Raw genomic sequence first — 27,650 nt, forward strand, 5'->3', positions numbered from 1 at the left:
AGTTAGGAGGCAGCCTCTGCCCAGGACTTCTTGTTTTGTGACACTGAATAAAACTATTTTTAAGAAGTTAGGACTTGGTGGCTCGAGCCTTTAATGCTAGCACTTGAGATGTCTTGCCAGGCAAAGGCAGGTGAATCTCTGTGAGTTCCAAGTCACAAGAGATGCCGGAGGGTAGGCAAGGATGAAATCCTGGGGCCAAGACTTTAAAGATCCAATGTGGGCCTCCAGAGGAAGCCAGACCTTGTCAAAAGAGGGTGCTGCACACAGAGTTAGGACCACTCTTATATCCTGAGTCTCTGTGACCAGTTCATCTGGACGCATGTCTGAGAGCTAGAGAAACATTTCCTGACCAGAGGCTTGCCTGGTCTTGGCCACCAGACCCAACCTGAAGGAGGGCAAGGTTGAGATATGAAGTCTCCATAGACGAGGGCAGGAACAGAAGCTCTGGTGCCCACAGGCCAACGAGACTCAACTCAGCCTTGCATCCAACAGAAGCCCTCTTCCACAGTCACCAGAGGTAAGGTTGGACAGCCAGGCACTTGTTTCTCAGCCCTCAGAAGTCTCAGAATCACAGATTCTACAGACTGGAGGGTAGAGCCAAGTGTGGCCTCCTCAACCCGTGGTGCCCTTGTCTTCCCCAGGCACCTTTTGAGGTTGCAAGGTGATAGCGCCCTCTGCAAATGTGTGGGGGCACATTCGTAGCTGTCCTAGGACTCAGGTAGCTGGTGGATATGGGTTGGGTGCGTTTGTGTGAGACTTAAGTGTCTAATGTGGTGCCTGACACACAGCAGGTGCTCATCAAGGGGGAAGATAACGTCCTCCTCCGCCTTTGCAGCGGCCTCGCGCTGATCCGCTGAGGCTGGAGTGCCAACCACGCTTGGCATGTGAGGTTTTCTGAGCCTCCCTTGGCTGTATCCTGTTTGTGGCGGTGCAGTGACTGTGGAGGATTTCCTCTCCTTGTCCTTTGACTTGTCCCTCCCTTCCTTCCCGTTCCCACTCTGCCCTACTTCTTCCAGGAAGCTCTCCCTGACTGCCAAGCTCTCGGTGACCTCTCAACTCGGGGGTCCACATTCCCTTCACAGTTGGATTCCAGGCTCTCCCAGCCAAGATCAGATGAGACCTGCACCATAAAGGCCACTGGCCTCAGATAGGGAAGGCTACCCTCTCTCACCACATGCCCACTCATTGCAGAAGGCCTAGACAGAGGCTGGGGGAGTGAGGAGGAGGCCACCTGCCAGAGTGGCAGCAGACAGGCCAGCTAAATCCTTGACCTATGATTTAAGAGGTCGGGCATAGTTCAATAGAGCACTCCAGGCTGAATCCCAGCTCATTCACCCAGGTCAGGGGAATGAGGGGTAGAGGAGGAGGGTACGAAATGGGAGGAGGGCCTTGTCTTCCAAGAGCCCTGTGCCTTCATCCCTGGCTTTTCGAGCACTGAGGAGCACCCTGAAACCGACACTCCCATCCCCCAGCAGTGCAGACAAGGAGGATGGGCGGGGCAGAAGGGAGGGAAGCCGGTGCCTGGAGTGGAATGAGGGTTCAGCACAGAGCCTTTTACGAGCAGAGTCCTTTCTTTTGTTGAGACCGGGGTTTCAGCTCTGCCCAGTTCCCGGCTGGCTCTAGACTAGCATCATTTTTGTAATTCTCTCCTACCTAAGTCCAACTAGAGTAGAGAGAAGATCACCCGAACCGCGAGATGGTTAGATGGAGTCCAATGTGTAATACAGTGTTTTGTGTTTGTTACATTTTTTATATTTTTCAGAGTGGCCACAATCGTCAGATCAGGGAACGACCCAGATTGGGTCTAGCCCCAGCCATCAGCTGCCTCCCACCACATGACGCCAGTGAGGTCTACCCTCCGGAGATACTATGTAAATGAGATGCAAAGCAGGCCGAGATGTCTGTGGGGATTGGCTGGTCCCAAAGACCTTGTGGCCCAATCCTGGGCTGCTGGAGGCCTGAGCTTCCCCCACCAACCCCTCCTCCGCAGGCCCGGCCTTGTCTGGCCGATAAATCAGCTCAGTCATCGTTAATGGCTCCTGACTAATTGCCTGGACTTGGGCTCCAGGGCTCGGGTCGCCCACATTAAAATTCAATCAGGCCCAGCACTAGCTATTAAATATTCATTGGGAGAGCTTCCCGAAACTAGGCTGGGGGGAGGGGGAAGGGATGGGTTGGGTTAAGAGGGACTACCTGGAGCTGCAGCCTGCTTCTAGGGTTGCTGCTCCCACACTGGTTTACTCTCCTGCAACTGCCACCTGGTTTCCAGTCTGTTCCAGAGGGCAGATTTCTCTCCGGAAGCCTCGGAGCCATCTCTAAAGGACTTTGAGACCAAGACAGCCTTACGGGACTGTAGAGATAAGTCAGGCCAAGGCTGCCCCAGTACCGGCTCTGTGGTCTGTGCCTGCTTGGTCACCTTGCCTCAGGGAACCCCTCTGCAAACTATGATGAGTGCTGGGACCTTGGGTTCCTTCGGTTCTATCTAAGAGTGAACTAGCTCCACGTACAGAGGCTTGTGCATGGGCTAGAGAGATGGCTGGGTGATTAACAGCAAGTACTGACCGCTCTTGAAGACCCGAGTTTAAGTTTGGTTCCCAGCACCCTAGTGGGTTGGGTCTCAGAGCTATTCGTAACTCCAGGTCCAGGGGATGGATAATCTCCTGTGACCTGCACACACACACACACACACACACACACACACACACACACACCACACACGGGAGAGAGAGGACAGAGAGGGAAAGAGAGGAATTAAAAGTAGAATAAATCCTTAAAAAGAAACAAACAAAAAGCCAGAGGCTTGTCAAGCCTGGAGTTATAATGAACAATGTACGAATCCTGGAGCTCTGGGCCTAGGCTTTAAAACCCTGTCTCAGAAGCCAACAGAGTAAAACTCCAGAGCTCTCTTCCTGAGCAGAGCCTCTAGGTCACACGCACTCTGCAGGCACTGGCTGACGTCAGGGCTCAGAGACAGAGCATCTGTACTGCAGGGTGAGTGTGTGCGGAAAGGAAGGAGAGGGTCTAGGCATCCTCCTCCTCCCCTTAGCCCAGGAATGCAGTCCTCCAGCTTCTGATTCTGAGCAGGATGCCCAGAAGTTCTAAGGCAGGGTACCAAGGCACCCCTTGGTAGGATGGGGGCCGGGAGTGGGATGGAGGGATGGGAGGGGGGATTCTGGAAAGCAAAGTATGCTCATGCATATGGAACCTCTGGTCACAGAGCTCTAAAGAGGGTGCAGCAGAAATAAGGTTAGCAGAGACCCAAAACTTGTGGATCTGGTCAGGAGCAGGAGCATTCTAGGCCTCTGTGCTCTACTAAGACTACCACCGCTAACACCGAAGGGTGATAGGAGAGAAAAATAGTACCAGGATATCTGCTGGAAGGGATACGGGTCCTCCTGTTTCCTCAAGACTCTTTGGGAGAAAAGCACCTGCTCACAGACCTCTTCCCCTCTGTTTCAGATCTCTCTGTTCCTGGGGCTTGAGGTAGGACACTGCAGGAAGGAGGCTAAACCTGCCACAAGGGCAGAGTCCCTCAGGTATTGCAGCGATGCCTCTGCAGAGCTCCCAAGGAGGCTGTGAGGTTCAAGGGCCACAGGTCTTGAAGGACACAGGAAGAACACTTTTTTTAAAAGACAGAATCTCACTCTATAACTCTAGCTGGACTAGAACTCATGGTGTAGACCGGACTGACTGTAGACCAGACGGCCTCGGACTCATAGAGAGCTGCCTGCTTCTGCTTTTTTGTCCCATCTAAGCCCATCCACTATTGGCCCCGGAGGATACCTAAATTTTTATCTGAGAACTCCTACTCCTCAGGGCTTCAGTGCTCAGAAACAGGAAATGGTACCCAAGAATCATCCCCTATCCCGGAAGCAGGCAGGCCCCCAGGGCTGGGTGCAGAACAGTGTCTGGCAGCCATTAGCCATTAGGAAGGGAGCTTGGGCTGGGAGGCCTCAGACCTCAGCAGGTCAGGAGTGACCTCAGCCAAGTGTCCGATTCCAAAGCCAAACGTCACGGGCAATCCGGGATTCCAAGCTTGTCCCACGTGTGGTTCCCATTACAGCTGGTTGGGGTCTTCCTAAAGGCCAGGCCGGGTTTCTGAGCACCTCCCCCAGCACTAGCACTCCTTCTCCAGGCCCTTTGGAATGTATGTCTTACCCAGCTCCAAGGTGTGGCCTGCCTGAGCACACTCTTTGGATTTTCAGGACACTCCCCTGAAATAGGTTTCCACTCACAAGATGGTTATGAGGGGGTATGGAATGTGTGTGTGTGTGTGTGTGTGTGTGTGTGTGTGTGTGTTTAAGAGGTCAAAGGGATAGCCTAAAGCCTTCCAAAGAAAGCTAATTTCCAAAGACCCCTTTCCTGAGCCCAGGGGGTCTCCTCTCCAGGTCAGCTGCTTTTATTCCCACTGTAACTGCGCAGCCTGGATAATTGCAACTGGCCCCATGACCTTTGGCTCCTAGGCTGTTGCTCCACACTGCTCAGAATGCATGTGTGCACCCTGGAGCCCAGGCATGCTACTCAGATCATCCCTTCCTCTAGCACTTGCACTAGCTTCCCCAGGACTCTATGGCCTTGGGTATAACCTGGTCCCTGCACGGGTTTGTGCCAAGGTATTTTTAGATTCATGACGAGGCTGTAAAAAGTTTTAAAGTGTTGCTAACAGTTAAAAAAAATGAGCTGTCAGATACAAACTTACTTCCTTGTAAATAGTGAGGGGCATGGTAGTGCACACCTACAATCCCTGCCTCTGGGAACTCAGGCAGAAGGATCAGAAAGTTCAAGGACATCTTCCCCTACATAGTAAGTTCAAAACTATGGGCTATGTGAAACCTTGTTAAAGAGATGGGGGGAAGGAGAGAAGGTGAGGAGGAGGAGGGGGAGGAGGAGGAGAAAATGAACCTGGTAGTCCTAAGTTCCTAACAGTAGTGGGATCTTACCCATACATGCACTGTAGACCCCACGTCTCCACTGTCTCCCAAATCTAGACTAGGCTGGGCAGTGATAGCACAGACCTGTAAACCCATCACCGGGGAGGCAGAGGCAGGCAGATTTCTGCCAACCTAGTCTATAGAGAGTTCCTGGACAGGCAGGACTGCATGGAGAGACTGTGTCTCAAGAAAACAAGAGAGAGCGAGAAAGAGAGGCAGAGACAGAGACAAAGAGATATAGAGAGACACAGAGAGAAACTATATAGTGAAAAAAATATATTTAAAAAAATTTTTGGAGTTGGGGATTTAGCTCAGTGGTAGAGCGCTTGTCTAGCAAGCACAAGGCCCTGGGTTCAGTCCCCAGCTCCGAAAAAAAGAAAAAAAATTTTTAGGGGGCTGGAGAGATGGTTCAGCGGTTAAGAGCACCGACTGCTCTTCCAGAGGTCCTGAGTTCAATTCCCAGCAACCACGTGGTAGCTCACAACCATCTGTAAGGAGATCCGATGCCCTCTTCTGGTGTATCTGAAGACAGCTACAGTGTACTTAAATATAATAAATGAATAAATCTTTTAAAAAAATTTTTTTAAAGGGAGATCAAGTCCAGGAACCCTGTGCATACTCATTCTAGGCACAGAATGAGCTACATTCCAGGCCCTGGAACCCCTTCCAGCCAGTGTGACCTCTTTCTGTCACTTCCTGGCCTTGGAAGTTCCTACCTGTCTTCCTGAAAAGACACTTCAAAGTGCTATAGCAAATTCGGGTCTAATTGGCTTGGCCTGAGAGGCTTGTCAGTCCAGCCTCCCTCTAACTCTAGCTGATCCCCCCACACCCAACACAGGCCCCGTGCCCACCAGGGGTCTGCCTGACCCAGTCTTGGGGAGCACTCTTTCTTCTGCCTAGAGTTCCTTTATTCTGCCCTGGGGAAGTCGCCTCTGGTTCCAGGAAACTTCCCAAAGCATGCTCCCTCTGTAGAAAGACCACCTCTAGGACCACGAGGCCACCAGCCTGGTGCTAGGGACTCATTGCAGAAACTCTGGTTTGTGGGAGTAGGCAGAGAGACAGAGGATGTTCTCTGTGTCTTAGGTTGGAAGGACATTTGCATCTCCACGTGACCCCTGTGTCGCAGCCTCCAGTGAGCAGAATTTGTAAAGGAAACAGGGAGCACTGGCTGGGGGGGGGGGGGGGGGGGGAATAGAGCCCAGTGCTGACTCAGCACCTGCAAGGTCACCGACACAAGGGGAGCCCAGGTTAGCCTCTAACCTGTTGTCCTGCCAACAACCACGCTGCCAGTTCTGGGATCACATGCACGAGCATTGGACACTCCGGTGAAAAAAGGAAAACCTTTCAGTGGGATAAAGGGACCGGAACAGGAGAATGCCTGATGTCTCAAATGTCTATGACCTTCTCCTTCCACATCCCACCGTCACTGCAGTAGCTGTTGAGGAAGAATGGGCGTGGTCTTGAGCTAGCCAGATTACCTAGCTCAGGCCCTCCTTTCTCAAGGCTCCCAGATGTCGCAGCCCCCTACCTCAAAGGTGTGTTTTGTTTGCGTTTCGAGACAGGATCATGCCCAGTAGCCTGAGTTTGCACAGTGCCTTCTCCCACTTGATAAACGCTGAGATTATAAGCGAGCACATTATGCTTGGCTCTCAGCTGACTCAAGAGCCCTACCCCGGGCCTTCCCAAGGCTATTACAGATGGGATTCCCCCAGATCAGCAGAACTAACTACCCTCCCCAGTGTGTTTTCTCTTTCCTGATCGGTCTTCAGAACACACCCCAGAAGCAGGTCCTAGGGAGTACCAACTCCGATCCCCAGGTGCCGGAAAGCCAGCCTCTAGGTCTCAAGTTCTAAATCGTGCCTCCTTCTACCCGCTCAAGTCTGAGCTTTGGCTTCTCCATTCCAATCCTCCCCACACTGACGCGTCTGTGGGTCCCAGATCGCAGGCGTCACATCTCAAGGCCAATTGGTGTGGAAGCCTGGGAGGGATAACCCCACTCCCTCCAGATCTGACTCTACGAGGCCTGAGAGACCAGATGCTCAAGAGAGTGGGAACGAAAAGACCGGTCTCCCAACAAGCAGCGGAAGAAGGCCGCGGCTCGCCCAGGCCGGGCCGTGGGGGAAGGGAGGCGCTGAGAGCAGATGGCAGCAATTACGGCTCGGACCCTCCCCCCTGCAGCCCCAGGCCAGAAGATCGGCTTCGCAGGCTCTGCTGGCTCTGAGGGCCTGAAGGGCGGGAAGCACAAGGGGTATGAGTGTCCCAGCTTAGTAGCAAGGGTATGGGTGCCAGGTTGGGACCACTCTTTCTCCAGGGACAGCCCTGGGAGATCCCCTCTGGACCTGGGAGGACCCCTCCTCGCAGAGCCCAGCACCCGCTGTGCCTCAAGGGTCTGAAGATTTATTTGCGGGCTGGAGAGAAGGAAGCTGTATGGCTGTGCGGGTTGTGAGCTAATCAAGGACCCAGAGGGTGAATGGTGTTCGAAATTTAAGCCTCGGGACTTGTCAAGCAACTCGCCCTGGAAGGCAAAGGGCACCTTTCTCACAACAGCACGGCAGGGGCAAGGCTGCCTGGACGCCCCCACCCCCTTAACCTGCAGATTTAAGAGACCCTGTGTTGGGGCAGGCTTAAAGAGAGCAGAACTCCAGAGGCTCAGAACAGAAAAAGCTGAATCACTCGGCTCCTTGGTCCTTACTGAATCCCTTTCCCTTCTTCACCTGAATCTTGTCCCTGTGTCTTGAAGATGTAGATCAGTGCCCAAACCCAGATTTGTTGTACAACTGCAAAATCTCTCTCAGTTCTCCAGGATCAGTTCGCATCGAAACAAACAGACGTCTAAAAACACCAATCCAGAAAACCGAGGGCACAAACACTAACCCAGAAAACCGAGGCCACGTGCCTTGCTCTCTCTGCTTACCAATGACATGCTCCCCTCGGAAGCCCAGGCGTTGTTCCTCAGCACCCCACATTGCCCCTCTCCTCAGCACCCCAATCACTGCTTGCTGCTCCTTGAATCTGACAGACTTGACCTGACTGGTCACTTCCTCTGGTCCCTTCTGGTTCTCCATACCGCAGAGGCGGCCCCACCCACTGCATCCGCCTCCGTTATAACTGTCACTTAACCTTACATATGCTTCCACATTCCGTAACCATTCTCCTCATTCACCTGCTTGGCAGTCACAGTTGGGGTAAACCTCCGAGACACTCCGCGCTCCACACATATTCTGAACATTTAACAAACGGAGACATCCCTGAATACCAAGCTGGAGGCTGCTCCACTGGGTCACCTCCGCCCAAAGGGAGGGACCAGCAGCAAGCACCTGTATACAGCACATTCCCAGAGACACTTGGCCCGAACTCTCTGCTCTGAGTGAGTGCGGACTCAGTGCTGGGCGGGCATCATTCTCAGCACCTTAGATGGCTTAGCTAATTAACTTCACAAACCACCCTAGAAAGTAGACAGTAACAGGTCATCGTCTTACAGGCAGAGACACCTGTACATCCAGACCCACCAAAGAACGCCGTGACTCAACTAATGCAAGCATGTTGCAAGCCCCGGATTCAGATCACTACCACATAACAGGTATGGGGTGGGCTAGACGACTGAGCCTAGGACAATTCATAACAACCTCAGGGAGGTGAAATGGAACAGAACTGACAGGACATCAAGGAAGAGCCCGTACAGTGAGGTGGGGCACAGGGTTAATCAGGTGAGGAGTAGAGGAGAGCGCCAGCATGGTGGTGCACACCTTCAATCTGTGTTAGTCAGGGCTCTCTAGAGCAGCGGTTCTCAACCTCCCTGATGCTGCGATCCTTTAATACAGTTCCTCATATCGCGGTGACCCTCAACCATGACATTGTTTTCATGGCTACTTCATAACTGTGATTTTGCTACTGTTATGAATCATAATGCAAATATCTATGTTTTCTGATGGTCTTAGGTGACTCCCGTGAAAGGATCATTTGATCCCCAAAGGGGACATAACCCACAGGTTAAGAACTGCTATTCTAGAGGAACAGAACTTAAAGAATGAATATATATATGATATATTCATGAATGAATATATCATATATATATTCATGCAGTGGTTCAGCTTGTCCATCAATGGCTATCAGATGGTACAAAAATCCTGTGGTTAAAGCCATGAGGCTGGGTGTCTCAGTTGATCTTTATTATATCCCGGAACCCCAAAGATGTACTCTCTAGTTCCAGTGAAGGAATGGACTTGCTAGCAAGAGCAAGCAGAAAAGATAAAGCAAGGTTTCTTCTTCTATGTCCTTTATGGAAGGCAGAGGCAGGCAGGTTTCTGAGTTGGAGGCCTGGTTGGTCTACAGAGTAAGTTCTAGGACAGCCAGGGCCACACAGAGAAACTTCCTTAGGGAAAAAAGGAGAGAGAGAGAGGGAGAGAGGGAGAGAGAGAGGAGGAGGAGGAGGAGGAGGAGGAGAGAGAGAGAGAGAGAGAGAGAGAGAGAGAGAGAGAGAGAGAGAGAATATAAACAATAAAGAATCAGGGAAGGGTACAATGACCCCAAGGGAGCAATAACGGCGTGCATGCTTGGGAGAAACCAATAATAACTAATTTGAGCCAAGGCCTACTCATCAAGAGGGAAATCAAATGTGGTGCGGGAAAACTAGTTAACTAAATACCTAGGATTAGTTAACTAACTACCTAGGACTAATGAAGTCACAGGTTTTAGAGGAGAATCTATAGTTTATTCATTCATTCATTTCTGGCTTTTTTAAGACAAGGAAGTACTTCACCTGCCACTGGGGGCTAGTGTGTGCATTAGAGCAAGGCTACCTACCCATCACCCTTTGGTCTGCTTCATTACAGTCATTACTAGGCTATGGGTCTGGGCTCACAATCATGGCCTCCTCCGCACTTGGCCTTACGTGCAGCTAGAACTCCAAGGAAGTTCACTGAGGAAATGCCCAGGTGGGAGAGTGACTGGAGAGCAGCAGGAGAGAGGTGAAGGAAGAGCTGGTCACCGGATGCTAGCTAGCATCAGCGTCCAAGTCAACCTTCTTTCCTTGTAGCCCAGTTTGACCTCAGTCTCATAACCCTGCCTCAGCCAGGCCGGTCAGCACACTCAGTCTCTTGCCACCTTAAGTTTTTTACATAGTATCTGTCACTGGACTGGCTGGCTGGCCTCCTGGGATCTCCACCCCATCCCCCCAACACACACACCCTGTGCTAGGATTTACAATGTTGCAGCGACACAGGTTGTTCAGGTGTAGTCATTTGCTTCTTTGTTTCTTTGTTGTGTGTAAGGAGTGTGTATGGGAGGTTGGAGGTTTTCTCCTTCCATCTGAGCGTGGATTCTGGAGATCCAGCTCAGGTCACCTGACTTGTGCAAGAACCTTTATCCACGAAGCCATCTTGCAGACATCTCTCTGGCTTTGGGAAGACAGACTCAGGCCCTCATACCTTTACGGCAAACACTTTGCAAACTGAACCATCTTAGTCCGGGACCTCATCTTCTTCGTCTGTAAAAGATGAGAGATCTGGCTCACATTTCTGAGCGGGTTCCTGTGTAGCTTGTGAAGGGCAAGTCCATGAAGGGCCTGCCTGTCCCTTTCTGTCTTTGCAGGACCTGAGTGGTAGGAGGTACTGAAGTGACTAGCTCCCTTCCCCCACAGCCCTGTCCCCCAGAATTTATAGGTTCCTTATTGTCTTGCACAATGGCCTTCCTGGGGAGGGGGTGTAGAGGGAGAGGGGCCTGGGGAATGGAGAAGTCAAAGGCTAATTAAAAGCCAGCCATACCCGTAGCCCCTGTAGGACAGACTGGGAGTGTGAATGGCTGTGCCTCTCAGCAGTCCCAAAGGCCTGGCTTCTGTGGCTCGCTCTGGGAGCAGTAACTACCCAGGTGAATCCATTGCCGTCTTTCTAGGTGCCATTTGGCTTCCCTAACCCAACCCCACCCCCACCCCATGGCTCCTGTAACTTTAGCTCACCTTTGTTAGACCTGTACTTCATGTGGGTGTTCTGAGGCCATGGAGTAGAAGGGTCCCCAAGACTCAGGCTGTGGGAGATGGCCTCCTCCCCCACTCTGGCCTCAGGGAGAGGGTGGGAGGCTGAAAATAGTGGACCTGACAGATGGTGCACCATGTTAACAGATGACATGGGAAACAGAATTACTCAGCTGCTTGTCCGTGCTCTTTCCCCACCAAAAGGGGTGGCCTTCACAATGAACTCAAAGCAGAGGGCTGCAGAGAGGGAAAGAGAAGTCATGGGCCACAGAGAAAAGGGAAAGATGTGGCTTGAAAGTCCATGACTCACCTGCCAGGTAAGCTCGGCCAGACCCGTCAGCCTCTGGGGCTTGTTTCCTCAGCTACCAAACAGGTCCAAGAAAACTTCTGCCTTGTCTTTCTTCCTGGCTTTTCTGAAGACACGTGTTTGCATCTGTCAAATGAATGAACATTAAACAGGATGTGGTGGCACATGCCCAAACTCCCAAGACTCGGGAGGCCTTGTGTGGTCCACACCAGCTACACCGTAAGACCCTATCTTACCATAAAGAATAAGGTGTCTGAGGGAGGATGAGCCCACACTAAGCAGATACAAGAATGCTGTAAGGCAGGCTTTACTTTGTGAGCTAGTTATAAGGAAAGAATAGACATTTCATAGCAACTTGGTTTTCAGTTGTGGGCTGAAGAAATGGCTCAGCAGTTAAGAGCAAATATTGTTTTTCCTCAGAACTTGATACTTTTTTTTTTTTGGTTCTTTTTTTCGGAGCTGGGGACCGAACCCAGGGCCTTGCGCTTCCTAGGCAAGCACTCTACCACTGAGCTAAATCCCCAACCCCCCCTTTTTTTGGGGTTCTTTTTTTCGGAGCTGGGGACCGAACCCCCCCTTTTTTTTAAGTATAGAATAGAGTTTTTTTTTTTTCTGGAGCTGGGGATTGAACCCAGGGCCTTGCGCCTGCTAGGCAAGCGCTCTACCACTGAGCTAAATCCCCAACCCATAGAATAGAGTTTATTCACGACATGGGGAGGGGAGTTAAGAGGGTAGTAAGGGCAGAGAGAGAAGTAGAGAAATAGAAGAATAGAGGTCAGCCATGAGCACATGGAGAGAAGTGGGGAGGGGAATGGGGAGAGAAGGGACAAAGGGGGAAGAGGGTAAGAGCAAGAGGGCAAGAGAGAACAAGAGAACTTGATACTTCTATCTGGTACTTCTCCTATGCTCCAGGGAATCCAGCTCCCTATTCTGATCTCCAAGAGCACAAACCTACATGTGCAATTAAAAAAAACCTTAAATAAAATAATATATGTTTTATAGTTTTGTGTGTGTGTATGTGTGTGTGTGTGTATGTGTATGTGTGTGCATGTGTGTGTGTCTGGACATGTGACACAGATCACCTGTGGAAGTCTATGAACAATTTGCAAGAGTTGGTTCTCTCCTCCCACCATGTTGATCCCAAGAATTGAACTTGGGTCATCAGACTTGGTGGCAGACACCCTTAAACCACTGAGCCATCTCACTGACCTTTGAGATTTGCTTTTAGTGTCATGTGTGCCCACGAGTCCAGCTGAAATGAGGAAAAGGATGAGACGGGGCTGAAACACCCAGAGCAGAGGACACTCTTCGCGGATATAGGTGGAGAACATTGGCTGGATACAAAGTAGCATTGAAGTGTGCTAATGGGAAAGGGCCGTGAAATGTGCTAAAGGGAGAGGCCACAGGCTCTGGCATCAGGTTGGGAGCCAAGCTAAGACTAAATGAAGCTGGTGGCCCCTCGAAGGGGCTATCACAGAGTCTGTTGACTTTTGGTGGGTGATGAGGCTGTTTCCTGAGACTCCTGGTACCTGAGTCTCCTGAAGATGCTGCCCCTAAATGTCCCCCAGCCTGGGCTTGAGCTGAGCAGAGAGAGAACATGAGAGCCTGGAAAGTATCTGAGAGCCCCTCCCCTTTACCCATGGGGAGTGCTGAAGGGTTTGTCACAGGTGCACTGCAGTGGTGCCAAGGACCTTCCTGCCTGAACTTCACCCATGACCCTTGCTCCTGCCCACGCCCCAGGGCCATCATCCAAAGAGGGTGGGCTGATCAGAGCCAACCCTAAATCAATCCCAGACTTCCCTGGCCAGCCCTGAGTTATGAGCTGTCGGCATTGTGATGTAGATCATGGTTGGGGGGTAGGGGACATGACCTATGGCAGATCACACTGGACCCCCAGAAGGGGCCAGAGTTGGGGTCAGAGGTCACCTCCTCCATTCTCTGCCCCACCCTGCCGGGTCCCATCCCTGGCCTAATATTTAAACTGGGTGAGGCCATTTTTGTACTGACCTGTGGCCTCAGCAGAATCTGCCATGAAGTCTACCTATAAGCCTGCTCCTGGGAAAAGCCTCCAGAAAAGAGGAAATGGATGTGGTAAACATGGATTTGGTTGCTTGCTGGAGCCTGTGTTCCAAACCACACTCAACTCCTTCCTCAGTGCTTTTTCCATTGAATTGCTTCCACAGCCCCCGTGTCCACTTGCCCATCTGACTAAATCACATAAGCAGACAGACACGTGAGAGCATCCTAGCCCAGGTGTAGGAAGGGTACAGCCAGGCAAGCGCCAAGCCTTGTCCACATGGACTTCTCAGGCTTAGGAGAGGGTAGTTAGATGGCTGAGGTGGAGAGAGCCAGCTAGTGAGAGGCACCAAAGAAATAGGATAAACTGAAAGAGAAGACATTAAACACACACACACACTCTCTCTCTCTTTCTCATTTTTGCAGGGTTGAGGAATCAGGGGCTCCAACCCAGGTTGTTACACATATTGAAAGTGCTATACCATGAAGCTGTCCTCCCAGCCTGGCGTTAAAGAGCACAGGAGCCAAGACAGTGTTCGCAGCTGGAGAGGAGGCTTAACAGTTAAGAGCCCTCTTTGCCCTCTCAGCCCCAAGTTCTAATCTCACCTCCCATGCTGAGTAGCTGAGTTGCTCACAACTGTAACTCCAGGGGATCCAACACCCTCTTCTGGCCTCTGTGGGTACCTAAACATACGTGTGGAATGTACGCGCACATGTACACACACACACACATACACACACGTTTAAAGAGATAGGGTCCTGGAGTCCTGGAGCTGGAGATGATGACACTTGGTGCTTTTTCCGAGGATCAGTGTTTGGTTCCCAGAACCCACACAGTGGCTCACAGACATCCAGTTGCATGGGATCCAAAGCTCTCTTCTGATTTCTACAGAAACGAGACACACATGAGGTGCACATATATGTACATGTAGTCAGAACACTCATGCACATCAAATAAATCTTTTAAATTAAAATGAAAGTGGGGGAGGGAGTCTTACTCTGTAACACAGGCTGGTCATGAACTCAGCATCCTTCTTCTCTCAGCCTTCTGAGTTCTGGGATCTTAGACATGACCTGCCATTACCCTTTAATGTGACCCCCGCCCCCATATGTTATTATCAAAAATGAAGCTAAGAAAAACTGATATGCAAAGTAAGGTGAACTCCCGTCAGAACCAACAGTGAAAAGACAAAGAATCGTTTGTAGTACTGTTGAACCTCCAGGCCAACATACAGAAACTCCTATAGCCGCTGGTTGAAATGTGTGTATTACCACACCCCACCGTCTCTGTCAATGGAGACACACACAGGCAAGGGCAAGACCCATCCTGGGAACCAAGAAAGGTATGGAACTGAGAAAGGCATGGACCTGGACAACACGCAGCTTTCCTCAGGGAGGAGACCTAGACAGGACCCAGGACAAGGATGCCAGCTGACAGAGAGGAACAGAATCCTCACCAACGTCTGGGTATAGGAGGTTGGTATTCCTCCAGGTTGGCTAAATCTGATCTATGGAAATAACTCACCTAATCTTTGAGCTTTAGGGCAAGGATGGGCCGCAACCTCCCTCCTCTGTGAACTGCCCATCACCTTAAAGGCTATCTGCGACCTGGACCACCGTAGCCTCTGAGGCTCAGGGGCTATGACTGTTCCTGCTCATGGCTTCCCCCTAGTGGCTGAACGTGACCTGACAGAAACAGATGCTTACTGGAGGCAGGAGGTGGCCTGCTCTGGACCACTGAAGAGAATTACAAAGCTAAGGTCCTTTCAGTAGCTTAATGTCCTCGGAGCTTTTCCACACAGGCTGAAGTTTCCTTGTCCTTCAGCGGACATGTGCATGCGCTCTTCGGACCTAGGAGAAATGGGCAGGGGTTTCATGTCTGCTGAACAGCTAACCCTGTTGAATGCAGGCGGCAGATGCCCAGGGTGAGGGAAAAGAGCCAAGGGCACAATTAATGAAGAGAGAAGAGCAATGGGGATTTTTGTTTTGTCTTGTTTTTTGTTGTTTTTCTTTGAGACTATTTATGTAACCCTGCTTTTCTGGAGCTCGCTCTTCAGATCAGGCCCGAACTGCCTCTGTCTCCTGAGTGCTGGAATTAAAGGTGTGCACCACCACTGCCTGGCTTAATCTCTTTTTACCGTTATGTAAGTAACATCACTCAAGTTCAAAATGCAACCCGCGAAGCCCACCTTTTGCTCACTCACCGCCTCTGGGTTTAATGAGCGTTGTTCTGGGCAGAGGCTCCAGCGTTTGTTCGCCTGCATTAGAACTGCTCCAGGAGAGCTTTGAAATTCTCTCCTCCGGGCTGGGCCCCAGACCAATGCCTCAGAATCCCTGGCCTGGGTTCTGTGAGTTGCTGTTTCTAAAGTGATTACCTTGTGCAGCCAGTGAGGAGAACTGCCATGCCTCTTTCTATTCATTGGCAAAAGAAGGAACCCGCTTCATGCTTACACACGTGTGCTCCCGTTAGATTATGTGTGTTTGCAGGTGTGTGCCTAAGCATTGACTTCTCCCAGTAAAGTAACAACACAGCTTAACTCACAGATATTCTCAAGACAAGACATTCCTCAAATTGTTTGAGACAGGGTTTCTCTTTGACCTGAAGCTTGTCAGGTAATCTAGGCTGGCTTGCCAGGGAGCCCCAGGAATCCACGGATTCCCACTTCCTTGATGCTGGTATCATAAACAGTCCATCTCATGTGGCTTTTTTGTGTGAGGAATTCTGGGTATTGAACCCAGGTCCCTGTGCTTGCAAGAGCTCTTTGCTAACGGCTATCATCCTGGCCTCCTCTATTCTTTGATGATGGAGCCATAGTCTTTGAACTGTCCCCAATGCTTCTATTAATGGTTTCTGCCTATCCCCTGCCACCAGTGGAGCCAACAGAGCCCAGCACACTACCGCTGAGCCGCACTGCCCGCCAAACAGCACTGTGAGCTCTGTACCACACACTGCTGCCCATATATGCAAGTGCTGCTGTGGAAGAGCTTCCTAGAGGCAGGACGTCTAGGTAAATGAATGTGTAGGTACTTTGTCAGTGTGTGCTTCTGGGTGATGTTATTGGGTTCTTATTATCTACCAACCCTTATTCCACCCTAGTCCCTTCCAACTTCCCAACATTAGGTAGGAGAGAAAGGAGGCTAGGGGGAGAAGGAGGTGTAGACCTTAGTCTATCTCCTGCTGGTTAGAGGCATTGGGTTGGTTCCTTGGGGCAAATCCAATCTCCCTCATCAGGGTATCTCTAACAATCCAGCAATCCAGCAAGTCAAACAAACACAGCAACGGGAGATCAGCAGTCACCACAGGGTCTCTTAGGGATCAGGAATTTATATCCTCCCCAGAGTCCCCACAATTAAACTATCTGCAGCTGGCAAAAATCACACTCCCCTAGAATATAGTTAATGGCTGTGGGCAAACTGAAGCAGCCCATATCCCACACCTGTCATTAAAACAAAGACATATCCATATAACATAACTGGGTTTTTAAAGAAACCAAAACTCTCAGGGTTGGAGAGACAGCTCAGAGGTTAAAAGCACTGGCTACTTTTCCAGAGGTCCTGAGTTCAATTCCCAGCAACCCCATGGTGACCCATAACCACCTACAACAAGATCTGATGCCCTCTTCTGGCCTGCAGACTGGCCTTGGTTCTGTTGTTATTTTGGTAGACACTGTCAACTGCTATCCAAAATTTCCTCTTCTACAGGGTGGATACATTTTTTAAAGGTTTATTTATTTATATGAATACACTGTAGCTTTCATCAGACACAGCACAAGAGGGCATCAGATGGTTGTGAGCCACTATGTAGTTCCTGGGAATTGAACTCAGGACCTCTGGATGAGTAAGTAGTCAGTGTTCTTAACTGCTGAGCCATCTCTCTAGCCCCTAGGGTGGATACTTAATGTTACATTTAACTATTGCTAAGCTAATGGCCCAAAATGAATGTATCATTATTGTTCTATGTTACATTTATGAGACAAGTTACAAGTTATCGTTCTATAGCCCAGGCTGGCCTTGTATTCTCCACCATCCTGCCTCTGCCTCCCAACTGCTGACATTACAGGCCTGTACCACTGTCCCTGTATTCTTGTTTCTTTTTCTTTCTTTCTTTCTTTGTTTTGAGGCAGGGTCTCTAGATGTAGTCCTGGCTATCCTGGAACTTTCTGTGTTGATGAGACTAGCCTCCTCTACCCTGCCCCCTCATTTTTTTTTAAGGCAGGGTTGTTCTGTGTGGAGCTGGATTTAGAACTCAGAGATCAGCCTTGTCTCTGCCTCCCAAGTGTTGAGATTAAAGGTGTGCACCTGACATGCCTGGCTTTCATTTTTTTGTTTTTAATTTACTTTGTACTACTCTCTTGTAGGGCTAAGGATCTTTCCATATATTTATTGATCATTTATACTTCTTGTGTGAATCAATGGCCTTTTTGCAATTTTTATGGTTTTATTGAGGGGTGTTGCTGTTGTTCATTTTCATAGAATAACTTTTATGTATTCTTTGACAAGTCCATATGTGTAAATAGTGTATCTTAATTGTGGCGCCCACTCCTGGCTCTCTCTCATACACCCTCAGGCACCTCAAGCATGACCTTCTCATCTGTTTTTATCTTTTTTTTTTTTTTGGTTCTTTTTTTCGGAGCTGGGGACCGAACCCAGGGCCTTGCGCTTCCTAGGTAAGCGCTCTACCACTGAGCTAAATCCCCAGCCCCTGTTTTTATCTTTTATTCATTTGTTTTGTTTTGTTTTCTTTCTGTAGCCCACTGAATCAAGTTAGTACTATCTTTTGGGGTGCCAATGCTCTGATTGGCTTGATCTTGGGCAGGCATTCTGGTTGGTTTTGTGTTGTCAAGTTGACGCAAGCTGGAGTTACCGCAGAGAAAGGAGCCTCCCTTGAGGAAATGCCACCATGAGACCCAGCTGTAAGGCATTTTCTCAATTAGTGATCAAGGGAGGAGGACCCATTTTGGGTGGTGCCATCCCCGGGCTGGTGGTACTGTGTTCTATAAGAGAGCAAACTGAGCAAGCCAGGGGAAGCAAGTCAGTAAGTAACATCCCTCCATGACCTCCGCATCAGCTCCTGCTTCCTGCCCTGCTTGAGTTCCAGTCCTGACTTCCTTTGGTGATGAACAGCAATGTGGAAGTGTAAGCTGAATAAACCCTTTCCTCCCCGACTTGCTTCTTGGTCATGGTGTTTGTGCAGGAATAGACTAAGACAGCAGACAATCAAAGCAGCGACAAGTTCTCTCGGGTTCCTCTTCCAAAAGGCTCCCTGAGTCTTGTGGGCGCCGTTACTATAAATGATCCACTTAGGACTGAGCACTCAGTGGTCACAAATCCCCAACCTTCTGATCAGCCATGAGCCTCTGCATTCACTGCTGCCCACCGCAGAGAGAGGCTTCTCTGTCCCAGGTTGAGGCAGTGCTGATCTATGTGTAAACAGAAATACTCAGAAGGAAGCTTGACAACCGGTTCATTTAGTAAGAGAACAGTCACAACTTCCCTGACTCGGGGGTCTCTGTTCTCCTTGGCTGTGGGCTTTTGATCAGGTTTAGAGTACCAAGCATGAGTTCCTGACTGTGGAGCAGGCCTCAACCCCAAAGCAGATGAATCAGTGAAAATATGTCAGACACTAAGGATTAGAATTAGTCCAACTCCACATATATGCCATGTAAGAAAAGACGGGAAGGGGCACCGGATGCATTTGCAGCAACGATGTTCTTTAAGGCACTTGGGTGACAATACTGAGAAAAGCCGGCAATCAACCTTGAATATGTGAGACCATCCGGGACAGAAGGCAAAACTAGGGAAGGACCAAACCAGATGCCCTGGTTTCCAGGCTGTTGAGGGGCGGGGTGGGGCGGGGCGATGGCTCAGCCAGTAAAGGCTTGCTGGGTAAGCATGAAGACCGTAGTTTAATCCCCAGAGCCCAAGTTAAATAGCATTCCAAGATCTACCAAGGATCCACTTCCTGGTTCACAGACACCGGCAGGCCATGTCCCACATAAAGGAAAAACAAGGCACTCTCTGGCTATGTCACCTAGCACTGGTCCCTACTCCAAACTTGCACCTCCAGTACCATGCGGGGCAGGGACATGCTGGACAAGACAGTGCCCTGTGTGTTTCGGAGTGTACACCAGGTTCGCGGTGAGCGCACAATAGGAGGTAGTCTCTGTTCCCCAGTTAATCTATAAAAAAAATCAATGCAATTCATATCAAAATTTGTTAAAATGTTTTAAATTTTTCAAAAATTGGGTTGGGGAGATGCCCTTTTGGGTAAAGGAGCTCCCTCCCGAACGCGGCAACCTGAGTTTGATCCAAGGCTCAACCGGAAGGAGAAACGACTTCTGCGAGCCCTTCCACCGTGTGCCCTGTGGGATGCACGATCACTCAAAGACGCAGACGCATACAAAACTGACTAAACAAATACGTGGTCTTTTAAAGTTTCAAGAGCATCCAACCATTTTACTTGCAATTTTATGCAAGAGAATAAGAATTTGTTTAGTAAAACACCCTAAAATGTGGAGGGCTCGCCCCATTATCCAGCCAGACTACCATTGCCACTCCAAACATCTGGCAACATGGCAAAAAAATGTTAAAGGGAATCCCAAGGTTGTGCATGGTTAAATGGCACCAGAAATTGGGAGAGAGAATGGCTTAGTCTGTGCGGTTAACTCAGTCCGTGGGGAAAAGCAAGGTTAGATCTTGGTGGCGGTGGCTTGGGAAGCCTTAACGAAATGCTGAAGCTCCTGTTCTAGAGGCTGGGAGTCCAGGGTCAGGGCACAGCAGCCTCGGTTGCTGCCGGGTTGCATCCCCTCACTGTGTCTCCAGTGATGGTTTCTCCTACAGGCACAGAGCTTTCCAGTGTCCTCTCCCTCCCGAGGACAGTGACCCTCTTAGGTCAAGGTCAAGGTCCCACCTGCCTTTATGCCCATAGTAACTTTATATATATATATATATATATATATATATATATATATATATATATATATATATATATATGGAAAAATACTTGGTATTTTCTAAATCTGGGTGATTTCACTAATGTGATTGTCTCATTTACATCCACCCTCCCATAACAGTTTCATTCTTCTAAATGGCCAAGTAAAGTTCCTTGTATACACAGACCACACTTTTTTTATCGCCTTGTCTGTCGATGAGCATCCATGCCTTGGCTGTTGCGAACAGTTTTCCAGAAAGCACGGGTCTCTAGGCATGCTGACTCCAGTACGTGCTTAGGAGTGGGATGCCCAGGCTTGTGTGAGAGCTTTCCGTTTCCTTTTGAGGAGCTCACACAATCCTTACCATAATGGCTGCATTCCCAACAGCTGGGAATAAGGGTTCCTCTTTCTCACATCCTGACCAGCATGTATTGTTACTCATCCTCTTCCTTTCTTTCTCTTTCTTTTTGTTTTTGTTCTCTCTCTCTCTCTCTCTCTCTCTCTCTCTCTCTCTCTTTTGATACAGTTTCTCTATGTAGCTCTGGCTGTCCTGGAACTCTCTCTGTAGACCAGTCTGGCCTCACCCTCCTGTAGTTTCTACTATTTCTCTGTTGTGTTGGATTGTACCCTAGAGCTGTGAGCCAAAATAAGCTGTTCCTTAAGGTGCATCCACCTCTGGAAGAATGGGAAAGTTAAATATGGTGGATGCACACACCTGTGGGCACACACCTACATGCACACACCTGCAGGCACATACCTGTGGGCTCACACCTGCTGGCTCACACCTGTGGGCACACACCTGCGGGTACACACCTGTGGGCTCACACCTTCAGGCAAACACTTGCGGGTACATATCTGTGGGCTCACACCTGCAGGCATACACCTGCAGGCACACACCTGTGGGCTCACACCTGTGGGCACACACCTGCAGGCAAACACCTGCAGGCACACACCTGTGTGCACACACCTGTGCTCATCCACTGGGATTCCATACAGCAGGAAGAAGCAGGGAGAAAGTGAGGACAGGATAAAGATGCTCCAACATCAAAGCAAAGAGTTCCCATCCATCAGACTTCTGCTACAGATCACAGGCTGAGCTTGTATTACACAATCAGATCTAGCTCAAAGCTGACTAGAGAAAATGGAAGCTGTGGATAGGATATCTGTAAATGATAATGAATGTCTGGCCTACAATGTCATAGATATTTTCTAAGTACTGCATAGAATTCCACAGTGCACATTCACCACATCTTACTCTGATGGCTTGGTGGTAGAGTGGCCATCTTGTGACTAAGAGAAAAAATTAGAGAATTCCAGGCAAGGCCCTGGGACCATCAGATCAGATCCCTTAGCCAATACCACGAGCTTGCTGTCCTTGATATTGTGTGTGCCAAGTCAAACTCTATTTGCTAAGCTGTGCCCATCTGTTAGAGCACAGTGGCAGACAGCAGAAATACTACTGACTAGTTCAGGCAGAAAGCGCTGGAAAAGCAGGCTCTAGGTCCCAAACCACTGCCAGTGTCGACGGTCACATGACCTCTGCCTGTGCTTAAGAAATCATGGTCAGTACCATAGGAAGCTGGCCAGTAAGGAAGCTGTTTGCAGAGCCAGCCCATGCTGCCACAGTCTGTCTCAGACAAGCGGATGTCCCACAATACAAAGCTCTGCACCAAATTTACTTACACAACATAAAGCCCAGACTCACAGCTCCAGGGAGGCTGGGAAACACTCACTTAGCTTTTCAGCTTTGGCAGTTCCAGAGAAAGCTCACCAGCAGCTTTGGACGAAGGCTGAACACAGCCAGATAGAAGCCCCTGCTCTTCAGGTCAGCCCCACACCATCAAGACACTAACTCCCAAATTGCATATGACCTCATTAGAACAGGTCCTTAAAACACAAGGTGGAAGGCTGGAGAGATGGCTCAGTGGTTAAGAGCACTGACTGCTCTTCCTGAGGTCCTGAGTTCAATTCCCAGCAACCACCTGGTGGCGCACAGCCATGTGTAATGGGATCTGATGCCCTCTTCTGGCATGCCAAGTTATGTGCAGCAGAGCATTCAATAATAAATTTTTTAAAAAAGAAAGAAGAAAAAAAAAGCAAATAAAAACATACACACAAGTTAGGTTTCATATGATTCCAGCACTTGGAAGGTTTGGACAGGAGAATCGTGAGTTCAAGGACACCTTGGGCTACATAGTGAGTTCCAGGACTTCCTGGGCTACATAAGAGTCTTTCTCAAAACAAAAGATTAATAAGTCAAACAAACACAAGAAACCAGACAATAACAAGACACAAGTACAAACCAACATTTTAGTTTTTATGTTCAATGCATATTATATTAACACCAATATAAAGAGTGGAGGAGCAGTGCAGGAACCAAACCGTTAAAGAAAAATCAAAAACAGTGCTGGAAAGGAGAGCCCCGCAATGTGGAGAGCACTACACTCCAAGTCATTCAAGTTACCAATCTTAAAAATGACTATACAAATGTCTTATTACTTTAATACATCATTTAAATATCCCATATTTTACTTACAACTTCAGATCTAATCCATTAAAGTTAATACATCATAATCTTCTTTTTAAAATTTATTTTAATAATTTAATAATTTATGTTTACAGTCACTTTGCCAGTGCCTATGTCTGTTCACCATGGGAGTGCAGTACCGGCAGAGACCAGAAGGGGGCATCAGATCCTCTGGCACTGGAGTTACAGACAGTTGTGAGGTGCTCGGTGGGTGCTGGGAACTAAACCACAGTCTTTTGGAAGAGCAAGCCAGCGCTCTTAACTTCTGGGCTGTCTCTCCAGCTGCCTGAAAACTCTCATGTTTTGATTTCTTTGGGTAAACTCTGGAGCCCACTTCCCCATAGCCCCTTCCCCAAATCTGCTCCTTTGAAGAAGAAGGGATCTCAGGCTTCTCTTGCAAGGTCACATCTAAATACCGCTGACTTCCTGCTATGAAGCGGAGAAAGATTAGCCCAGAGAGACCCACTCCTCTCTGGGCCTGGAGAAACTGCCACCAGCCAAGTTTAGCAGGATCTTAGGGCGGGGACTGGGCAATGGCAGGTAATACAGCCATCCCTCCGGGCCCCCAATCCCTTCCTAACCCGCTTGACCTGGCTCAGCCCCGAGGTGTTGATGGCAGCTTTCTGCAGACACAGCCATCTGTCACCTGCCTTTCTTTTTCCTGGTGACAGCTACCCCACAGAAGGACTAGAGTGATTTTTGAGGTGTGGGGGTGTACTGAGCCACAGGCTGGCCCCCTGCCGTGGTGGTCTTTTGGAGACCCTAGAGCCCCAGGTAAGGTTGGGGGAGGGGAAACGGTAACCCCTGCCATGAGCTTCCTTTGGGACCTGACCTACATACAGTAAGATGCTTTGACTGCCTGTCTTGGGTCTAGGCAGAAGTGAGACACCCACCGGGGTAAAGGGTTTCCCTGGGGAGCTGGTGCAGCTGTGGGGACATAGCCAACCAGGACTGCAAGAGGAACTGGTCCTTGGTGTACTGTCACAGCTGCCTGCTGAATGAAAAGGGACTTGGGCTGCAGGCAGAGGAGCCACTGTCGCCCCTGGAGCGGACTGGACATGACTGAGGCACCGCCCTGTCCAGGCGGCAAGACACCAAGTCCTGGATGCGGTCTGAAGACGCTGTACTGGGCATGTGTCCACAATGACCTCGCTGAGCTCCAAGCCAGGCTGGACGTCGGGGTGTCTCCAGATGAGGCCTCCCAAGTGGACGGCAATGGGAGGGTGAGATGCCCCAGGGCACACAGGAGTAGCAGAGGATAGCTCAGGCTTCACACGTAGCATCCTGGTCCGGTTCCCCATAGTCCCAGAGTTGTCCCCACACTTTAGATGGGTGGAGACAGTCTCCACAGGGGTTTGGACAGGCCCTGGGGAAGTGCGGATTTAGGGAACAAAGTGGAGGGGGTCCTAAGGAGAGCTTAGTGGAAAGTGGAGGTCTAAGCTGCTCTGTCCCCAGACAGGCCTCATGGTCGCATGCTACCACGGCTATGGTTCCATTGTGGCTCTGCTCAGCGGCTGTCCTTTCCTGGACGTGAACCAGCAGGACAAAGACGGGAACACAGCCCTCATGCTGGCGGCTCAAGCAGGTGTGAGACCCCACCCTGCAGCAACCCCACCTTCATCCCCAACTCCACCCCACCCCCACTGCCCCAGCCCCAAATCTTGCACAGGAGTCTCCCCCGCTAGGCTTCAGCATTCCCTTACCTTGGGAAACTAGCTTTGTGGTCCTGTCTCTGCAGGTCATGTGCCTCTGGTGACTCTCCTGCTCAACTACTTTGCTGGCCTGGACCTGGAACGCAGGGACCAGCGGGGACTGACAGCTCTGATGAAGGCTGCCATTCGGGACCGCTCTGAGTGTGTGGTTGCACTCCTTATGGCAGGTGTGCTGTGGCAGGTGTGTGTGGCAGGTGTGGTATGACAGGTGTGCTATGGCAAGTGTGCTGTGGCAGGTGTGCTATGGCAGATGTGGTATGACAGGTGTGGTATGGCAGGTGTTGTATGGCAGGTGTGGTATGACAGGTGTGCTATGGCAGGTGTTGTATGGCAGGTGTGGTATGACAGGTGTGCTATGGCAGGTGTTGTATAGCAGGTGTGCTATGACAGGTGTTGTATGGCAGGTGTGCTATAGCAGGTGTGCTATGGCAGGTGTTGTATGGCAAGTGTACTTACAGCAGGTGTGCAGTCGCACCTTCTCCACTACCACCCCACCAGATACATTTACTTGCAGCCAGAGAGGTGGGAATGAAATATGAATGGAGGACAACTTATTGAAGGAAGGCCGTGCTCCCATCCTCTCACAGTCTACTAGTGCAGCTATGCACAGCTGTTTATGGAAGTCCCAGCAAAGAGTGCAGACATAAGATGGGGAAAGGTTGGGGTGAGGTGGTATGAGTTCTAGTCCCAGTCTTGCCTCTGCCTGAGATCCAGGTGGAGAAATACAACCACAGCACTATGAAGGCTGATGAGTGGGGCATCCGTGAGGACTGACTCTAACTCTTAGGCAGTGTTCAGTTGCAACTGGAGCTTTGTGTGCAAAGGGCTGCTCTGTGTGTGGACTTGTGGAGCCCTCATTATTCCCTGAGGTGGCTGATCTCTGGTGCCCTCTGCTGGTCTCTCTGAGAGATCTCTGCCTCCAGCCTTCCCTTCCCAACCCCAGTAGATTTAGCAGGAAAGTAAGAGAACCACATGTCTTTCTCCTTTCAGAGTGACTGTGTCTCTCTGGCCCCAGAGACCCAGAGACAAGGGCGTGAGCATGAAGAAACAAAGTGTGTGTGTGTGTGTGTGTGTGTGTGTGTGTGTGTGTGTGTGTGTGTGTGTTTGTGGTGGGGAAGAACAGGACCCTGACCCCAAGCAGCTGCGGCTTGAGCATCCTACGCTCCGCTCTGCTCAGCCAGCTCTGTGAGCCTGTTGGAGACCCTGTGGGCTCACGTGGGCTCACTGCAAGGTTCCCCCAGTCCTGACTTTGGTGCTCCCTGTCTCTTATACAGAAGGCTGCAGCCCTGGGCTTTTGAATCTGGCTTAAATCAGTCCTGCTGCTGAAGAATGTGCCCTTGTACAACCCAAGGCTCGCTAACCAATCACACTGGGTCACTTGCAGGTGCTGACCTGAGCTCCGTGGATCCTGTCCGGGGCAAGACAGCCTTGGAATGGGCTGTTCTAACGGACAGCTTTGACACTGTACGGAAGATCCGGCAGCTGCTGAGGCGGCCCCAGGCAGAGCAGCTCAGCCTGCACTACCAGCCAGAGTGGCCAGCCTTGGCCCAACTTGTGGCCCAGGCCCAGGATCAGGCTGCCCCATCCCTCCTAGAGAGGCTGCAGGCTACTCTGAACCTCTCCTTTGCTCAGTTTCCTCAGGAAGGGGGTGTCCTGGACCACTTGGTGACTGTCACCACCAGTTTGGCCAGTCCCTTCCTGACCACTGCCTGCCACACACTGTGCCCTGACCACCCACCCACACTGGGCATTCGGGGCAAATCAGTGCCAGAGCTGTTGGGTACTGCCCCTCCACCTCCTCCAGCACCCCATCCTCCTCAGGAAGTCCCTGTTCCCCAGGCCTTTGCCCCCTACCAGAGCCCTCAGAGTATGCTCTCCCAGTGGCTACAGTCCAGGGAGAGCACCAGTCTCAGGTCCCAAGTCCCTAAGATCCTCCTCTCCAAGGCACCTTCCCCTGCTGCACAGTACGAGTTGATACTTAGACCTCCAGGGAAGCAAAGTCTGACTCTTCCCATCTGGAGATTCCAGGAGAAGAAGAAGAAGGAGGAGGAATAAGCAGTGAACCACGAGGAGGTAGACTAGGCCAAGCTGGAGGCAAGTAAGACTCATTCCCGTCCGGAACCTCTTTCTGCATCCCAACCATCTCTGCCAGCGGGAACCTGCTCCCACCAAGTATTCAAGGTTGTCCACAGCAGCGTCTGCGGGAGAGACGGGACCAACCCGGTGTCTGCCGGCAGGGGACTGACCGGCTACAGCGGTTACGGCAGTAATAACCACACACTGTATTCTGTGTAGGATGTCACAAAGCAAGAGAAAGCGAACTGCTCTCACGTGAAACCTACAAGTTGTATCAAGTAAACAGCTGGGGGTGGAGCACGGTGTGCACGGTGTGCACGGCGTGCACGGCGTGCCATTCGTCCAAGTGGAAATCTCCCTTGTGCAATCATGCTGTCGACTCATCCTTATCCTCAACTCCTTAGGAGTCAGAATCACACGGGGCACAGGCCTCTGGGTGTCCGTAGATGCTTAACTGAGAAAGGGACAGCCGCTTGGATGTGAGGAGGGTCGTCAGCCAACTGGGACCCCAAACAGTGGAAAGAAGGAGGCGGCACGGCCCCTGGCATCTCCTGTCACTCATCTGTAGGTGTGACAGGGCCTGCTGCTGCAAGCTTCTGCTGGTGAGGCTCCGCTGACGTCCTGTGTGGACCGAGATCACTGCAGGGATATCGTGAGTACCCAAAGTGATCTGATTATTTAATAAGTGGCTCGGCAGGACGGATCAAAGACAGGAACTGCTGACAGAACAAGGAATTCCGGAAGAGGGCTGCAAACTCAGAGAAAAATAAATTCCCACCTGGCAGTAAAAACCTGAACTTTTTTACTTTTTTTTTGCCAAATAAGAATAACTTGGGGCCTGGAGAGATGGCTCAGTGGTTAAGAGCACTGACTGCTCTTCCAGAGGTCCTGAGTTCAATTCCCAGCAACCACATGGTGGCTCACAACTGTCTGTAATGGGTTCCGATGTCCTCTTCTGGTGTGTCTGACAGCTACAATGTACGCATATAGATAAAATAAATAAATCTATAAAAAATTAAATTAAAAGCAGTGGTATAATCAATAACATTAACAACATGCTGTTTATCAATCATCTACGGCTTGACTTTATAAAGGAAGCTTTATAAAGTCCAGGCTTTTTTTTTTTTTTTTTTTTTTTTTTTGGTTCTATTTTTCGGAGCTGGGGACCGAACCCAGGGCCT

At 50.2% G+C, this 27,650-nt stretch overlaps 1 protein-coding gene and 1 long non-coding RNA gene across 3 annotated transcripts; one reads left to right on the forward strand and one right to left on the reverse strand.

Annotated features, from left to right (window-relative positions):
• Positions 1 to 10,156: 10,156 nt before the first annotated feature.
• LOC120093740 (uncharacterized) lies at positions 10,157 to 12,973 on the reverse strand. The gene is made up of 3 exons (XR_005487424.2): positions 12,416 to 12,973; positions 11,210 to 11,332; positions 10,157 to 10,416 (listed from the first exon to the last, which is right to left on the reverse strand). It is a non-coding gene; the product is annotated as an uncharacterized LOC120093740 (long non-coding RNA).
• Positions 12,974 to 22,834: 9,861 nt separating this feature from the next.
• Positions 22,835 to 26,789, forward strand: Ankrd33 (ankyrin repeat domain 33). 2 transcript variants are annotated; one of them, XM_039080385.2, is made up of 4 exons: positions 22,835 to 24,266; positions 24,420 to 24,562; positions 25,218 to 25,252; positions 25,755 to 26,789. In XM_039080385.2, the coding sequence occupies exons 1-4, from the start codon at positions 24,146 to 24,148 to the stop codon at positions 26,446 to 26,448; spliced, it is 993 nt and encodes a 330-aa protein (XP_038936313.1). In that variant the 5' UTR covers positions 22,835 to 24,145; the 3' UTR covers positions 26,449 to 26,789. The 2 variants fall into 2 exon arrangements, with proteins under 2 accessions (XP_038936313.1, XP_038936312.1); XM_039080384.2 differs by lacking the exon at positions 25,218 to 25,252 and having other exon boundaries at positions 22,835 to 23,904; positions 24,137 to 24,266; positions 24,420 to 24,560; positions 25,778 to 26,789.
• Positions 26,790 to 27,650: the final 861 nt, after the last annotated feature.

The sequence above is a fragment of the Rattus norvegicus genome, chromosome 7 (assembly GCF_036323735.1).
Source record: "Rattus norvegicus strain BN/NHsdMcwi chromosome 7, GRCr8, whole genome shotgun sequence".
NCBI lineage: Eukaryota > Metazoa > Chordata > Mammalia > Rodentia > Muridae > Rattus > Rattus norvegicus.